This window comes from Acipenser ruthenus, chromosome 13 (genome assembly GCF_902713425.1).
Source record: "Acipenser ruthenus chromosome 13, fAciRut3.2 maternal haplotype, whole genome shotgun sequence".
Taxonomy (NCBI): Eukaryota; Metazoa; Chordata; class Actinopteri; order Acipenseriformes; family Acipenseridae; genus Acipenser; species Acipenser ruthenus.
This window is the reverse complement of record NC_081201.1, coordinates 30,913,185-30,932,109: the sequence shown is the minus strand read 5'-3', so window position 1 is coordinate 30,932,109 and position 18,925 is coordinate 30,913,185. Positions and strand designations below refer to the sequence as shown.

Here is an 18,925-nt window from a genome sequence, read left to right as displayed (position 1 = left end):
AGCAGTGTCCCCACCTGGGATTGAACCCATGACCCACTGGTCAAGAGTCCAGAGCCCTAACCACTACTCCACACTGCTGCCCTGAACATCAATGATGAATATATCCACCTAAGGGATGACTGAAATATTTTCTTCACTGTGTATCCCATATAAGACCTCTTGAACAAAACCGCACATACTGTAACTTGTTCTTGGGAGAGCCACAAAGGGCTGACACTATTTAACCGTTTCACTGCTGACACGCCAGCAAACACTCCACTAGCACTGTGAGGCAGCTCTTCAGAATATGTCTACACAACAGGCTTTCTCAGTTGACCCACATTTTATTCCAAGAATGTCTCTGCACTGCTACACTTTTACAACTGTCACTTTTGTAAAACGCGAGCAAGCTGCTAGCTGTCATTCCTTTAGTTTTGCCAGCAGTAATCAACATGTAAGGTGAAACCCAGGGCTATGCTGCAGCCAACCTACAGAATAATCTACTGCAGACATCAAAATCAATTTCAGAATTCCTCCAAATCAGAAATCTAGCAGCTCATACAAATAATCACCCCAGGACCTATACAGCACACAGCAAAGCATTCTACTTGCAACACAGCCTGACATATGAGAAATATTAACTTTATATAAGGCTCTGTAATTAAAAACTGTTACTTCACTTGAATGTATACAGTTCTTAATATGTACAGTAGTTGGAACTTGTCCAACCAATACTTAAAACTGCTTTTATCAAAAAATAACAACTTTATATTTAGCTTTAAAATGGTTTTACAAAAATGTTTACAGATGATTTAACCTTTTCAATCTTTGTGATAACCTCTTTCATTTATCAGGAAAGGTTTAATGACTTGTTCTGCTAAATCTACTTTTTCACTTTTATAAAACTTGGCAAGCAGCTTTAAAGCCACCTTTCCTCAACTCAACAGGTGTCAAGCCATAGCCTGCTTACTATCAACAATGTATAACTGGTACTGGAGCTATCCTGAGAGATTTGGCAGTAGAGTCTATATTCTGCAGTATCATTTCACAATTCACCCCTATTACACTTAGCATGAAAGGAATTTTACACCAACCTTTTTTAAATGTATAATCCACAGTTCTCTTTCTTGCTGCAGATTTTTACTGGAGACAAAGCTTTAACTGTGACATTTGGCACGTTCTCTTGCTGAGGGAGAAGGTCATGTCTATGGATTTATTATATGCTTGAGCTAAGCAGTAATGTACATTTTTAACATTCCATAGAGCAGTCTAATACAAAAAATCTAATACAAGCATTTTTCTGCTTTATTTAAGAAAAGGACAGAAAAGAACGCGATCAAAAATCGCTGAAGGCAAAACCATATTTTTTTATTATAAAAAATAAAACTGTATAAAAGCAGGTAAAGATACATACTAAAAAAAAATAACAATGATAAAAAAAAAAAAGAAGTTAATCTTGGCTTGTTTCCCTGAGCGAGCAGCTCAGCTCCGTTATCAGAGTAACACAGCGGGTGTCCTCAAGCTTCACCACTCAAGCACATTATGGCACACATTCACACTGGAATGGACACATTAACTAAGCTACTGCAAAAGTGCACAAAAAAATATGAATGCATAGTATAGTATTTACTTTCTGAAAACGCTCAGTGGGATTACAAATGTGTTCTCACCCAACAAACATTTAATTGATTAACTACTCCAGTCACCAGTCACCAGTCAGTCTATCTACATTGCATAACTTTAAGCATTTGAGAAAAATCTATATCCAGTTGGAAGATATTAAATAAGATTCACTGCGTGAGAGAACATGTTTCAGATCCCTTGGGTTCAGCAACACTCTATTGGTCCACTGCAGGAGTGACACTGTGAGGGGAGAGCTGTGTGGTTTTAGCACGTATTTCCATGTTGTAAAAGAGTAGGGACAGTTACAAGCATCTAGATTACGTGGATCAGCAATGTCACAAAAGAGAAGCCTGCATCACGCAAACGTTGCTACAGTGCACCATGGCTATAAGGCCACTGTTCATCCCCATTTACTCTTTATATCCAGGTTCTGACCTGGTACAGACTTTCAAGACACAAATTTGCTCATGCGAAAACACTTACAGTACACCACAGTGAGCTTTTGAGGCAGGCATAAGTAATGGTGAGGAAACCTGTGCTGTGCTGGGCGTCACAATACACCAATGAGGGGCAGCCCAGCAGTCAATTGGTTATTTTCATCGATGAGTCTCTGTCCCACCTCTGAATTGGGAGTGTGTCCCACTGCAATTATCTAGTTAGCTACATGTAGCAGCAGTGTAACAACAAATTTAACCTGTCCCCTATCTTTGGAAAAAATTGTGGGGCAGCAAAATCCTTGCAATGCCCCTGCTTCATAACCCATAAGAAATAATATACCAAAGCTGTTTAAAATAGACCTTATTATCTGAAAAGGCTTCAGACAGACAGGTTTTTGGAAGCTGCACATTAATTAAAAAGAGGAATTAAAGTCAGCCTTCCAAGATTTGTTTATGTTATCTTTTGATTAATGTGGTTCCAATAACAGTGTTTGTAAGTGAAGAGGAATATAAAGTCAAATATGATAAACGTGTCCGACTACTGAAGTCAGAATTAGACTGCATTGAGTACTGTGTCCAATTCTGGTCACCACAGTATCAAAGGGTCATTGTGGCCTGGAGAGAGTCCAGTGGAGCAACCAGACTAATCTAGGGCTTAAAGGAATGAACTATGAAGATAAGCGGAAAGAAGCGAATCTATTTAGCCGAGAACAAAGACAAATTAGGGAGGACATGAATGAAGTCTTTAAAATCTTAAAAGGAGTTGACATAGTTAATCCTTACCAGTACTTTAACCAATACTACTACTGTATCACTGCTATAAATAAAAGCATTTTTAAGACACGTATTTGTGCTTACCATTATCTTCTTGAATGGTTCAATTTGTTTTTAAGATTTGTACCATCAATACACTATTTATAGGCTGACTGCATTGGGTTTCATCATTACTGTAAGGCCTAAGTAGAAACAGCAGATTTAATTACAGCATTATCAATATCAGGTTTTATGCTACAAAGTTGGGTAAGAAGGCAGACAGGCCTGTACTGCAAGTATAAATGAACAACCTCCACATAAGAAGACTGCCCTTCCCACGATAATCAAGGACAGCCTGGTCTTGTATTAAGTGAATGGGACTTCATGACATTTTTTTAATATCGTTGATGAATAAATATGTGTGGTCTTGAAACATGTACTATATGTTTGCCCTACTTGTTGGTTCAACACAAACTCATATTTTATTTCAGTATCCGCACTGGTCCTGAAACATCATGTTTAAGTCCAAGGTGACTGTAGAACTTCATGTTGTTTGTTTCTATCAGTCAACATCTCCTTTAAAACAACTTAGTCAAGGCATCTTATTCACTTAAGAAACGAAGTAGACTGACAGCTCTAAAGATGAAAGCAGACTGTGGAGGGGAACACTGCCAAGTGTCTTACACTGCTTTCTAAATTTAACCTTAAATAAAGGTTCAGAGACATTTCCTTTCCCATACAAACTAATCCCTGCTACCAATTAAAAAAGAATAACAAAGTCTGTGTGTTCTGTATGGATGCAAAGTGAAACACAGTGACTGAGCTCTGATGGCAAAAATCTAACATTATAGCAACTATTTTAGCTAGGATGTATTATTTAGATTCTTCTGTGCCTTTCATATTGCTACAAAGTGCTGCAGTCTAAACATAGATACAATTATTAAAAACAGCACAGAGGTTATCAAAAAAAATTATAACCCACAATATAATACACAAGCGATAGTTCAGTGAACGTGCTGTTAGTGTTGTGAGCTAGGAGGTGTGCCTGATTCAAGAGGACAAGAAATCCAAACTGAATTCAACAAGCACTGTATTCTGCCCAAAAGTAGGCACAGCACCTGTTGTATAGCACATCAGAAACAAACACGACTAGTGACAGCTCCAGTCAGTTCTAGTCTCTAACCTCTGTATCCATTATTGTTACCACCCCAATCCCAGAGGAACCAAAGATCACAGGAGTAGAAAGGCTTATTATACATCAAAATGGGACACATATTCATATTACACCATTTTTTGTATATCCTTTACTGACTCTTAGCATACCACACCACATTATTTTAATTGCAAAAGGAAGGCTGTGTCAAACTACAAAGTAGGAGTGAGTCCAACTCCATCTGGGGATGTGAATATAAACTTTCATCTTAAAAAAACAACTAAAACAAGCCAAGTTTAGACACACGTGGATATCGGTTTATATTATTTATTGACCGACAGAAAGGGGATTATAAGTACTGTAATCAGAAGCAGGTGTTCACAGGGAGTTAAAAAAAAAATATATAAAGACTTTAGTACCTTGAAAGTTCTGTATTTTAAAAAGTAACCTTTTTCATTACCTACATTATGCACATTATGTTTAATACACCAAGAAAATGTGTGCAATAAAGAATTATATACAATTATACAAGATAACTGTAATAAACAGAATTCCTATCCCTCTCTCCTTTCTCACGTCAAAGCAGGTGAGACTGCTAATTGTTTTGTCTTGCCAACATGTTCACGTCACAACATGAAGAATGAAGAATCTGTTTTGATGAATAGTCTTGAACAGTTCCATGAATACTAAACTTTACACCGGTGTCATTAAAAAACACATTTAAAAAAAAAAAAAACTTGATGCAACATAACCCAAAGCAAACAGGGGATAAGACTGGCTCTGAAAAAAATGTCTTGATATGGAACAGGTAAAAAGGAAGAATAGAAATAAGACACAGTTTCCCAGATGGGATTCTTGTTCACACACGTGTATTTCCTGCAAGTGGCGTCACTGTTTGGTAGCAGGAGTTTGTTGTTTACTGTCTTTTACTGTCTCGCATAGAGCTCGGCTCACAGCAGGGGAGTGTGGACATTATCAAAGAGTCTTTAAAAAGCGTCCTACTGGGTGGGTGTGGCCCTTTAATATGATCACAAGCTCTATACCTAACATGGGGATTTATTTTCAAACAAACTACATGGCAAAGTTCTGGATATTACATATTTGTAAGAAAAGGAAATATATATATCTATATTCTGACTAGTTCATTACTCATAGTTTTATCATGGTAGTTCATAAAAAGCCAGAGCAGTTAACATGCAACCTAACACAATCACACTGTGTCCAATACTGATGTTGAGAAGACTGCTGGAAAGTTACCAGTACACCCTAAGGTAATCAGTTGTTTAAATAAAGGTAATGCACTTGTTTACTGATTAATCATTTGCAAGCAGTGGAGGAGATATTGTCTAGTACAGATCTTTATCATTACATTACAAAAACAAATACACCTGATATACTAACACATGAATGTGAATGTCAAGCAACTTAATTAAAATTATGATTAAAAGTCAGCACTCTAGAACAAAAAAAAAACAGCAACAACTATTTATATACTGTGCAGAATATAAAAACGATTATTGAGACTATGCAAGGACGTGTGTGTGCCAGGTTCAGTCTCCCTTATGACTTAGAAACTGTCTAACAGGCAGAAGCTGGTTAAGATTAATACCAGTGAAGCTTCACAACAGAAATCATTTTTCATTCCCAGACTAATACCACTGCAGTAACCTTATTTATTAATATACAGTATATTCACTTTTTGAACAGAACATTAAAACAATTTGTAAAACATATACATTTAAAAAAGCTAATTATTTCACATAACCCTTTAATGATCCTTTAATACATTTGAAAGGCAGCTTAAACTGTAACTGGTAACATAGGCTGTTTCGAGTTACTCAGTATGTTTTCTGGTGTTTAAAGTAATGCCAATCTGACAGAAAAATAAAATAAAAAATAAATCAAAACTTTTCTAGAATTAAGTTTAAAAAGTTGGTAACAGTCAAACTGAGAATATGTTTCTTTACAGTTGGTTATTGCTTAGCTTCTAAATGTACTAAGAAACTGTGCCATGAAAGGCGTGCAAAGACAAACAAAACAGCAGTACCTTTTATTTGATCAGCGTGGCGTTTCTTGACTTTACAGCAGCAGACTCCCATATCGTGTTTAAATAGTCAGAGCGTGGCTACAGTTGTGCCATGTCAACTATATCACCACCACTCCTGGAGGTGTATCCAAATGCAGGTACGTGCCAAGGCACTTCAGTGCCAGAAAGCTTTACAAATGCCCAGAGGACCATTACGGGCAGACATTTAAAAAACAAGTCGTTCTCTTTCACTCATTGAATGAATTTTCTATTCCTTGTGCAGCAACAATACTCTTGTCTGACTGTAAGTTCTCGACATCTGCCCCTACTCCCACTCCTTCGAAAAGATGTGCAGCACAGCTCATCTTTGCCAAATACTGCAAACATCCCCAAATACAAACAGACCATGCTAATCAATCTGAGAGCAGTCTGTTGTTGTGGGTATACTACACCACTCTTTTTTTTTTTTTACTGGCTAGACACAAATCCCTGCATGTCACTGGATCTTTTTCCCCTATTAAAACTGAACTGTTTATTAATTACGTTCCCCCCTTTGAAGCAGTGGAAGACCACAAGAGGTTTATGTGTTAAGCAGATGGCTGCTCTCAGCTCTCATAGCTAGAGGGTAACAGCCAAGCTTTGAACACCTATGTTAGAAGAGGTAAAACAAAACAGACTACAGTACATGAAGATAAACCCAGCAAGGGTAACACTATATTGGGGAACATACAGTTTTAACACACCACTCCAACCCCACCCCCGTTTCAGGCCACTTCGTAAATAATCTTTACTTTCATAAAGAAAGGCTTTGTTAAAGACACTGACATTTTATTCAGTGCTGTTTGTGGAATTCCTAACATCAGGCTTGAATCAAGCAACAACCATAGAACAAAGTCCTAATGTTTTCAATATTTTAAATGCTGCATGCTAATGCAAGACAGGAGCCTGGTTTTTAAAGCACTGGCACAACTGGCACACTATTAATGAACCTTTAAAACTACTAATTAGGATCGGCAATCAAAGTTGCTCCTAGTTTTACAGCATTAACATGTTTTGATGTGTTTTGGTACTTTTGGTGAGTAAATATGTGAATATCAATAGATATTTGTAATAAATTAGCATGAGATAGGGGGCCTGGTTTATCTCTCAGCTTTTAGTCTTTAGCCATACATTTATTAAGTGTGTGGATAAAAAAAAATGTGTTACAAAAGGACCCCCCATAACAACCATACCTGTTAATATGAAGAGCAACAGCTGCTGTTGTTCTAGGCCTCAAATTCTACTGCTGTCAGCAAACAATGATTTAATAGGTATCGGCAAAGGTAAATATGCAGCTTCTGATAAGAGGGGGTATATTTGTTACTTTTTTTTTTTTTAATTAAGAGTCTTTCAGAATTATATTTAGGTTTAACCCAGTGCTAGATAATGTTTAACCATTGAACAATCTACACTTACCAAGAATTTGCCATTCTAATTTACTGCAGTGAAAATTTAAAGAAATAGAAATTATTAGTTTAAATGGGCAATATGGGTCTTTCAAATCAGCGACATAAGCCCATCTGTAATTATTAATTAGTTTAAGTAGTGGTGTTTACTCAACAACGTGCCCTCCTCTGTGCGCACCAAATGTTCACTGCTAACTATCTTTGAAAGTCTAATCTCACTAACAAGTAGTGGAAAGCAGATGTTTTTCAGATGCATTTGGATAAAAATATACTTTCAGGTTTATATTTACCTGTCAACTGTAGTGATATATTTAAAGTTTTACAAATGTAAACACATTGGGAGAGGTTTCCATAGTTTACGACTATGGAATAGGTTTCCATACTTTACGACTATGTGACCTCACTTTACGACTATCTGCTACAAAAAATAAATACAGCTTGTTTATATTTCACATTTGTTGCTTGAACTGAATTTATCAACATCCCTTATTGAAAGAAAGAGTCATACAAATACAGGGAAAAATACAGGAAAGAAATGAGGTGTTAGCTATACCAGGCTCCTCTTTTCATCACACTTGTCTAAAACTCATTTTTTAAAGCTATCCCCACAATCTCTCAGACTTCAGTTATAAATCCATCAGCTCCTAGAGAGTAAACATTACCCCATGGTGTGAGACAAACAGTGAAAGAGAGAGCAAGAGAGCAGAACAAATCAACCTCCACTCCGAGGCGAGGCTTGCAGAGCTTGTCAAACCATTTTCCAAATGACTCGCATTTTATAAAATGTGCATTTTGTTTTATTACACAGGTGTAAGTTTACCTGATGGTACTCTAAGGATTTAGCCTCTATTGTATGCTTGTGAATCATAAAATACCAATAACATGTGTCAGCTTTAAATACATGGCTATTTATAATAAGTGAGTGTCCAGCAAGGCACAGAGCAAATCATTGTGATAGTAACAACATGTAACATAACTATATTGACATGACACCTACTAAAATTCCAGTTAAATACAGATAAAACAGAGATCCATGTTAGCACAGTGATTGTCAAATATGAAAGCTATTAAATAAATGATTCAGCACTAGCCTTTCACAAGCACCAGGCTACGTTCATGTTTACAGTCTCTGTGCCTTTGGTAAACCTTGTATATAGATGGCCATCTTTACCAGATTAAAAGGACTCACGAGTTTATATGAAATCTGCCATTTACCATTATAATTAAAATGAATTAGAAGACATCTATTTACTTGTCGTATTTAATAAATAATGTAACTACTTAAGTGTAAATTATGGGCAACTAATAGGGAGAACTGAAAGGCAGTTTTTTTTAAAGTTACCAGCATCCTCCCACTGACCTTCTGTGGAGCTCACAGCGCATCTATCACCTAGAGATATACAACAGCCGAACTGCAAAGCATGCTGAGGAGCTGCTTTTAAGAACAACATTCTGAAGTTCTCTTCACTATCTCTCCATTGAGGGTATTTGTGAAATGCATGCCCATGGCAAATACATTAAATTGTTTCCATTAAAAAAAAGGAGAGACAGAAACACATTATAATCAAAGCGATTACAAGAAAGAAAAAAATACTTTTAATGTAAAAACAACAAAAACAATATAAATCTCAACCCTAGCCTGCCACCTGCTGATCAGTCACTGTATTGCAAGACAACAAAACTGGCAGCATACATACTGACAAACACTGGTCCCATGTGAGACGTGTTCTTTTCTAGTAAGTATGTCTGTATTGACTTGATAGCAATTGAGTAATGAAACGTAGCACCACCAGAAATTGAACAGCATGATTTTTACTACCATGTATGGTGTTGTGTGTTACACTGCCGTTATGGATTCTGTCCCCTGTCGGCGAGATGAGACGAGGTTAACCATGAATGCAGACGAGCCCGGCTCTTTTGCATTGCGCGGTGGGTGGGGCTGCCGGTTGGAGCCCAGCCTCTGTCCTATTATATATACATTTTCCATCCTATGGAAAGCATTAAATAAGGTCATATTTTTCAATACAGTGGTTACAATAAACAAACACCTCAAAATTAAAACCAAGCCACAGATAACTTTCCACTGATTAAAGAAAGTGATCTGCCTGTAGCATACTTAATTACCTGGAACAATTTCAAAGAGATGTTTGCCTGGCTCCTCTGGATTGGCCAACAGTTCATTAACTTGACTTCCCTGAAGTGGAATACAGCCCTGGGGATACACAAAGAGAATGGAGATTTAACAATCAACATTTTAAATCCGTCCTTACCAAGAGTGTTTGTCTCTATGTTTGTACAAGAGAGATAAATAGGCACATACAGACAGGTTGAAACACAGATAACTTAAATTACACTGACATCATTAAACATCAGATTCTGAACGCACAATCAATCCTGGAAACAATTATTACTTGACATATTTGAAATGGGCAGAAACTGTATTCTATACATTTTGACATATTTTTGAGGCTAAGACATGCTTTGTTACGATACAGTTGATTAGAATTGTTGACAGTCTAGAGAGTATATGGCAACATTTTTTTTCTGTAATTTACTGAAAAATGAATGACATTCCTCAGCATTGTATCTATTACATAGAAGCCCAGCAAGCTAACCATTGCCTTGTTCAACTCCAGCACAAAGATTCCAATAACACATCATTATTTTTGGGAGGAAACATTTCCCCAATAATGTATTTTGCAGGTACTTGCAAGAGGACCTTAGAGATCCATATCTGATTTAATCCTCCTTTGGCTTCCACCAAGGAATGTAATGCAAGAGACTGACGAGCAAGGACAAATCAATCCGTTTAAATTTAGTAACCCTACTTCACCAATGACTGTAGCCGTCTGCATCGATAGTATTCAGCAGCATACAGAGGTCACATTTCCCACATCATCTAAATGGCTTGATTTACAATGCTGCCAAGTAGAAGAATGGAAAAGACTTTCTCGTCGTCCATTGCTAATTGGTATGTTCAAAATCAAACTTTTAGTGGCATACATTGTATAACACTAACCTAAGTAAGGTTGTTTACAAACAACTGGGTTGTAATTTATTGTCCTTTTGAACATGTGCAAAATCGACCAACAGGACTTCTGATTATCACACAGGAAAGAAATCATGCAAAAAGATATCATCTGAATAATTTGTGAAAATATCAGACAATCACCTAATGCAATCCATTTGTAAAAAGAGCCTAATTATATTTCCCTGGTATAAATTTAAAATGATTTGCGCTCTTTGGAGTATGGTAAGTACTGTGGTCACTTAACAGCCATGAATAGCAATCTAGGTTCCCGAAAGCTAAAGTTGATGAAGTATTGATTTGTTCCACAAAGAAAAGGTCAATGACCCCACTTCAAAGGCAAAACTAAAATCCACCCGAATCCAGAATTCAAAACTATCCAAGTGATATTTTAAATATTAAAGTGTGCACTTTATTTAAAATACAGTCACAGAGAGAACAAATTGTACAGTGCTTTCCCATGTTTAAGCTATAATATAACCCTATATTTGAAGTATATTCCTAATTTGGTCATTAGTTTCAACTGTGCCAGATTGTGTGGTGGTTTGATAATGTGAAATCATCAGGTTATTTTGACCCAAACCTGATTCAAACCCAACATTCTAGAAGAGTAAGGATAGTGTCACCTAGCCACCGTTCTTTTATACTGTAGTTTTAATACTAATTCATATGCACATGGTATTAATGTTGAGTATCCATGATCAAATTATAAACACAAATATAAACAAATACTCTTTGGAATCTGTCACATTTAATTGAATAGTATTGTGTTATACTAAAACAACGGTATATTGTACATTGTAGAATTCATAGGCTGTTCACATTTTACAAAAGCTTAATCAACCAAATGGTGTTATATCTAGTGGGGTTTTCAATATGGATATAAATGTACAAGTTCAACAGGGGAGAATGGAGTGCTCGTTAATCCTGAGTGGTTACAGAAAAGGAAGTCTGGCCTGAGTCACATGGTTGTCAGCTCCAGCTGCAGCAGAGATGGGCACCAACAACGGTTCAAGCCCATGGAGGCTCTGCATGTTTAATATTGCAAAGTGGTATGAGAACACAGTCCAACAACATGATATATGGTGCTTTGTCTTTCTATTGTACTGCTGAATAATACAGACCACACATATGCAATCATTTCAGTACATAAAGTAACATTTCTTTAAGCATTGAACTAAGAACAAAGTTTGTGAACTGTGTATATCATCCTGTGTCTAGAAGTGTATTGAAAAGGTATTTTAACTGCATCAGTAATTCTGATTGCATTTTATCAAGTAACATAATTTAAAGGGCACCTTGGCTGATTAATCTTCACTTTGTATCATTTTCTATTTCAGTCCTCACATCCTGTCTGCTTCTCAAAACTCAGTTAAATACATCCCTGTGGTCTCAGCAGATCTCTTAAAGGCACGTCTAAAACTGAGTTAAGAAAACGCAGACATTTCAAACACATGCCGAGTTGCCCTTTAAGGAATGATCAGTTCCTTCAAAATCCATGTTCTTATCTGTTTTAGCTTTACTACTGTAACCCTTTTAGAGTGAGGATGATAATCTTTTGGTTCTTTCCTTTTTTTTTTATTCAACTACAAGGCTATTGATAAACGGCTGCATCCAGGCACCTTTGCTGTGCTGTAGGTCACAGGTCTGACTGCTTCTGGACCATTGGGTTGAGTACAAGTGATTAGATACCAGGTTGCAGACAAAACCTTCCATCTACAGTGTTGTTTTTGAAATATCTGCATATTCAAAATTGTTAAATAAAAATGAAGATTCAAAAGATCTTCAACCAAAGAAAACTGGACCTGAGGTGCTAGTGTGAATAAGAGGTAACAAATGGATTTTAAAACCTTGTCATCACAGAGACTACCACATTTACGTATACTGTAGAACTGTTCATATTTGCTGTTAAAAATCATTGCACCATTCTCAGAGATATCCGTTTCAGTAATATACATACTGTTCATAATGACTGATACTAGATGTTTCACTTTTACTAATTAAAAAGAAAAAAAGTTTTGGGAATACCTGTGGTTTAGTTTCCTCCTTGTCTTTGTAGAAGTAGAGCTGATCTGTCCTGAGCACAAACCATCGCAGCTGCCAGTTTTTTATGATACTTCTCTGTTTCTTCAGCCACCCTGCTTTCACAGCGCGCTCCTGCAAACCTGGAGAAGTGGGCCGGTTGGAGCTCCTGGACATCTCCCCCATCACCATGCTCTTAGACCTGGCTAAAAACAGAAAACAACTTACACACACTTTATTACTAGTCATTTGACATGTACTCATACACCCAATGATGTGGCCTAGATTTTACAATGCTTTACAATATTTAGAAAATATACTTGTCTCTGATCTTACTTTACTGGAGCATTTCCACTGTCTCCACATTAATTACTACATATACATATATATATATATATATATATATATATATATATATATATATATATATATATATATATATAGCTCCACCTTTTTAAATCTATCAAATGCAGTAGAGGTGGTAGAAGGTCAGTTCTACAAGTGCGTCTTGCAGGGAGAGTTTAAAGGTGGTTAGTGTGAGTTCAGTGCTGGAGAAGTGTAGTCCTGGTTAGAGACACCTTACAGGACTGTGGAAATACATGCACTTTAAACTTTAAAGAAAAAAGAGAACAACAACAACTTGATTACATATACCAATGAATAATTGCTTGAAGTCTCAGTAGATATTTTTACCATAAGATTGTAATGAAAGTCTTATTAACTAACATTTGTACAAATGTTAGTTAATAATAACAGGTGTACAAATAGTCTGAGACATGCAAGAAGCACAACCCACTCAAAAGAAAGCAATTTCCCTATTTCTCCTCTTTCATTTTTGTACATAATATAGGAACTAAACAACAGCTTCTGAACCAGGCAAAAATATATTACAATATTTACTAAATCGTTTCTAAACAGTCAGTATCCACATGTTTAACTGACCTTTGACACTCGCTGCTAGAGCCTTTTGTTCGTAATTTCCTGCAAATCCAGCAAAAGTGTTTGTGAATGATGCAAACAATGCTCACATGTACCATTATAAGGACACCAGTTGCACACACCATTGGTGAACATTCCCTTAGCACCTTTCTTAAATATATCTAACACGTTCAAAAGGTCTGAACTTCAAGGTATTACTGAACATGAGATCTTTTAATCCTAGCAAAATAACCTTATTAAACATGCCCTTTTACAAGACAAGATTCCTGCACCAAAAGAAGCACAACAAGCCATTTTATCATGGATTATCTATCAAAATCCATTCTCAAGACAGAAGTTATGTTTAGCTTCTATACCAGAGACAGCAGATCAATTCATTTATTGCCTTAAGAAATCAATACTGGGGGGCGTTTTAGCATTTCTTTATGCTGATGGCAGGCGAAAGCAACTTCCAACCAGGGTGTGACCTTGCCTCAATCTGATCTGCTCTCTTGTATTGCAAAGTCATGATTGCTGTTACTTCTGCTTCCAGAAGCAATGCTTATAATGGGGTTTTATCATCAGAATGGCTGCCAGTTTATTATATTAGTTGTCTCTACATATGCTACAGAACCTTCTGAATTTCATTAAAAATCACAGAGTAGGTTAATGGAGGCTTCATTAGTGTTATTGCATATCCTACAGTATGGTAGAAAAGCAAACCTAAAACCACTTCCTTTCCAAACATGGGTCTCTGAGGGGGATAATGAATGATGCGCATTATTATCCATACAAGGAAGCCATCATAACATGTCAGTTAAATCAATCTGATTCAGGAATAGAGGGGATAGCCTGGAAAATGTTAAAGTTAACTGGCATCTTTTTTTTTTTTTTTTGCATAACTGTTCAGTAAACCAGCCTTGTAACGTCAAACCCCAGCACAAGTAATGACTAATAAAATAAATAAATGAAGTGCTTTTTAATGGAAAGTGTAAAATTACGCTGTCTTTACATTATGCAGTGCTTCCTCGTTATTAGGCAGCCCATTATATAGTGAAACAGGTTATAAGTCTCCCATTTGCCCCATAATGCCATTACACCAGCATTGGCATTCCTATTGTAAGACGGAACACAAATTGCATAGGTCTATTACCTATCACGCCTGACTACAGCGTCATAAAGAGCAAGCCATTTTTCTTTTTTTTTTTTTTTTTTTTTTTTTTACAGTGGCGAATTTTATTTAAAAAAAGTAACATATAGAATTGAAATATGAGTGGTTCCTGATTTTGAGAATATACAACATTGGAATTATTATTATTATTTTTTTTTAAACGTCAGTCAATAAGAGTCAAATATATAGTGGGTGACTATGTTCCTCACTCTTAATATAACTCTGGATCTGAACCACTACAACATGTGTCATTTGTGAATGCTAAGGTTGCAACCAACAAGATTGCTGTACATTGAAAAAGTTTGGTTGAATCTGCTTATACTTTAACTACACTGCATTATTTCCTCAAACTGTTTTTTATTTGTTTTATTTTATTTATTTTTTTTTACAAGGTTTGTGATGGGCTATCCAGTAGTGCTGAGATGTGGTGAAATCAAAGATTGTGTCTCTCAAGGTCACTGTATATTTAAACTGTGAATCTTTTTGACAGAGTTGTCAGTGCAAACCCAATAGCAAAAGGTAAGTGTTTTTAAAGCGGTTCTGTCCCAGCACAGTGTTCAGTACACACTAAGATATACTTCACTGGTGTCTGTTCATTACAGTCCATGGTTAAACCTTTTGTGCACTCAATCAGACTTGATGCTAGTAAAATCACACATTGTAGGAGAACATAGGCATGCAATATAGTAGTCTTGGGTGATAATCAGAGACCTAATTAAAGTGTTGTGCACTGAGGCTTGCTGTGGATTTCTATTGGCATGTGCCTAGGTCCCACATTCCAGCAATGCTGATTTACTGATTAGTTATGCATTATAACACTCTCTATTATTTTTTTTATTCAACTAGCTCAATGTCAACAAATGTCTTGCCTTCTTGTTTGTTTTTTTTTTCAATTTTCTTGTAATGGCGTGTTGGCAGCAAACAGGGATTGTTTATGGTAGAAAGGTTTCATGTGGTAGAACACAAATAAAGCTTTTGCCAAGTAACCTGTGAAATATCCCAATGCCATTGAAATATCGGGTATTTTAAGAGTGTATTATACATATCAGAAACTGATTAAATAAATGCAATTCTCTAAAATTGTTTTTATTATTCCACAGTAAGTGGTTATTTATAGTTTTAAATAAATGAACAGCTGTGGAAGTTGAGTATTGGAGCCTGCTGTGCTAAATAACTGGAAAGAAATGTGTCCATGATAAGGAAAACTACCACTCCCTAAATCATAGCTGTGCTTCATTTTTTTTTTTTTTCACCAAAAAATATTTTATTTTACAAACTAAACCAATAAAATATTGTTGCCATTAAAATAATACTGGGTGTTTCCACTTTATTAGAAAACAAAGTAGGCACATCATTATACAAGTTAGGTGCTAGTTAGGCAGCTACACTTTGGGGTACCTGGCTAGTCAGAACATCTGTAACCCAGAAGCTGGGAAATCAAGGACTACTGTTCCATGAGTCATTAAATAACAGCAAACATGACTGGTTACTAGTCATTGGTGAGAGATTGTTTTGGCAGAGGTACAGAGGTCCTTGTAGTTTAAAATGAAACCAAATCTAAATTGAATCACCTGTCTATCTCAAGATGCTCTTATGCTTATACAGTACTTCCACTGATATTTTGATATCTTGATGTTATTACTGTGACCTATATCAATATCTCCTGCCAGGGTAGTCTGATTTTGACGACTTATGAAAACTAACAAAAGCTACATTTTCAAGAAATTTGTAAACTTGTTAAGACATATGGGTTAATAAAATGTACTCAAACATAAACAGAACTTACCATACCCAGACTGAGATATGTGTTTCTGTTATCCCCTGTTCAGGAGGAATCTAATCAAATACAAATATCCTTTAAGCACTGAAGGGGTAATCACGAGGAAAATAATTTCCAGTTTTTTTTTTTTTTTTTTTTTTAAGTGCAGAAATTAGTAAAAAGAGAAAAAAATGTAATTCAAAACTAGACACCAAACCAATGAACTAAGTAATAAAATGCAATATCTGAAGTGCCTAATCAATCAAGTTTTTTGTTTCTCATTTTGTAACTTGAATTTTCCCTTCAAAAATGAACAGTGAATTACATATTGGAGTAAATGTCTTGAAAATATCCTCCATGATGTCAGTGTTGCATGAGTATCCCTGCTTTGTGCTCGAAGACATCGTTTGACATTCAGCTGTTATGATGTACACATAGTATAACACATTGAAATCCATTATCTTAAGGTGTGAGCTGTACAATTCATTGTTTATTTATGTTTTAATAATTATCCTCATATTTAAATCTAGCACATTTAATATTTAGCACAGCTATTTTGGATCAGGTATTATCGGATAATATTTTCAATTATAAATAATAAAACCTTTAAAAAAAGTTATATATATATATATATATATATATATATATATATATATATATATATATATATATATAATCTGTATGTACTGTATGACCTTTTTCATACAAGTTTATTTTATGGCAACCTGAAATTCATTATTTCTATTGTACTAACATGAACAAAACCGACTAACAGACTGAACAGTTATCGTACAGATCAGAGGTTTCTAGTGCATGTAGCATTCCACAGCATAACTTAATTAATGGACAATGTATTGAATTTCAGTCTGGCTGGTTATATCCCATGTTTTGTAGTTTGAGAAACGTAATCATGCACAACAATTGCACAGAACACATTTTAAATGTGTACAAATGTCACTGACCAAGATGTTTATAGAAGCAAGATGTATTAAATAGTGCAGTGCTCACCTCTCCTGGTCTGTTTTATCTTAGGACTCAGCATGTCAGTCCTGGGCTGACCTCTCTCCAGTGTTCAGCATGCTGTTCTTCTGCTTTGCAACCCTCTCACCCTGTTGCACCTCATCGTTGTGGGTCCAGCCCCAGCACCAGAAATGTCTCACTAGCCTAGTGCACCAGCAGACACACTTTCTGACCACTCCCACTGCCGGTTCAGGGCTGATGTCTTGCATGCGCTTAGATAAACCTTACTGAATTATTTATCCAGATCTGAATTAATTCCACTTCAAACTAACCATTAAGTGCCTGGGTGATTACTGTCAATAAATCACTAAAGCAGAAACAAAAGGGCTGGGCCCAGCTTCCTCTTTCCTTCCCTTAATTGGCTGTGCTCCATAGATATATTTGTCTATTTTAGCAAACCGTTAGTGAAGTGGTGTTTGCATCCTTTATCTTCTGCTCCCGTCCTGCAGCATAAAGGCTTTAACTGTGCCAGCAATCAAATCAGTGCTGATCTGCAACCCTATGCTCAGCATATTACAGGGGAGGGAGGAGAAGGGCATTACGCACTGGCTGCACAATCCAGAGACAGCACATGGAGCAATAAAAAGCACCAATCCATAGGGGATAAATGATATTAGTCTTTTTTTTGTTTTGTTTTTACTACCATGAAGTTAAATCAGCCACTGTGAATCTCAGAGCCGTCTTTTGTTATTGTTTCACTAAAATATACAATCTGGAATGCTTTTGAAATACTGAAGGACCTACAGGGGATGGATATAGATATACAGTGTATATATATAGTCCAAATTATCACTGATTACATTAATCATGTATTATTAATTTGTACCATGATCATTACCTACTATGCTTGAGGTGGCTAACATTATGAATCCGTGCTGACTCCCCCCTCAGAGAGCTCAGCTAAAACCTCTTTATCTACAAGCAGCTCCATCATCCTGCCAAGAAAGATAATTGACAGGTCTTCCTAACGACAATTATACAGAACACACAAAAGAAACTAGGATTATCGAGTATGCCCTTATCGATTTGCTCTTTAAGCCTGATATCTGTTATTAGCTGTGGTCTAAATTGCTACTTCAAGTTTTTCACTCCATCTTATTCGTATGATTCTGTATGACACACACATCCACAATGTTTAGAATTTACATCCTAGCCTTGTATTTAATGTATTATGCAATTGTTCCTCACTATCTTGTAAAGCGCTTTGTGACGGTGGGCCACTATGAAAGGCGCTATATAAAATAAATCTCGATTGATTGATTGATTGATTGATTGCGAGGAGCTTCCTGCTTCTAAAAATACAACATTGACCCAATCTTAACCTGAATAAAAATCTTATGAAATGATTAGGTAAATCTCTGATTTAAAGTAAAGCCCTGTATTTTTTTTTAAGATATCGAATTCGGATCATCAATCAAGCTACACGACAAAATTGTTCATCCATGGATTGGGGGTGGGGGTGGGGGTGGGGGTGGGGGCTGCAAACCACCAAAACACTTGATACTATATGGCAGTGTTTATAAATACACAAGGGAAATAGTGCTGTCTTTCACGCTTGCTTGTAATTACCGGTGTTGTTTTGTGTTCATGA

General features: G+C 36.2%; 1 protein-coding gene across 6 annotated transcripts in view; it reads right to left on the bottom strand.

The window, feature by feature from the left end:
* Positions 1-18,723, bottom strand: part of LOC117417917 (rho GTPase-activating protein 22-like) — a 33,877-nt gene extending 15,154 nt beyond the window's left edge. Inside the window, exons 1-3 of one of the 6 annotated variants that reach the window (XM_034030316.3) lie at positions 17,323-18,723; positions 12,473-12,672; positions 9,541-9,628 (exon numbers count right to left, since the gene is read on the bottom strand). In XM_034030316.3, coding sequence (XP_033886207.3) covers positions 9,541-9,628; positions 12,473-12,672; positions 17,323-17,356 — 322 coding nt within the window. In that variant the 5' untranslated portion in view covers positions 17,357-18,723. Of the gene's footprint in view, positions 1-5,992; positions 6,323-9,235; positions 9,405-9,540; positions 9,629-12,472; positions 12,845-12,916; positions 16,903-17,322 lie in introns of those variants that run through there. The other 5 variants (XM_034030317.3, XM_058985092.1, XM_034030315.3 and 2 more) reach the window with 5 other exon arrangements.
* Positions 18,724-18,925: the final 202 nt, after the last annotated feature.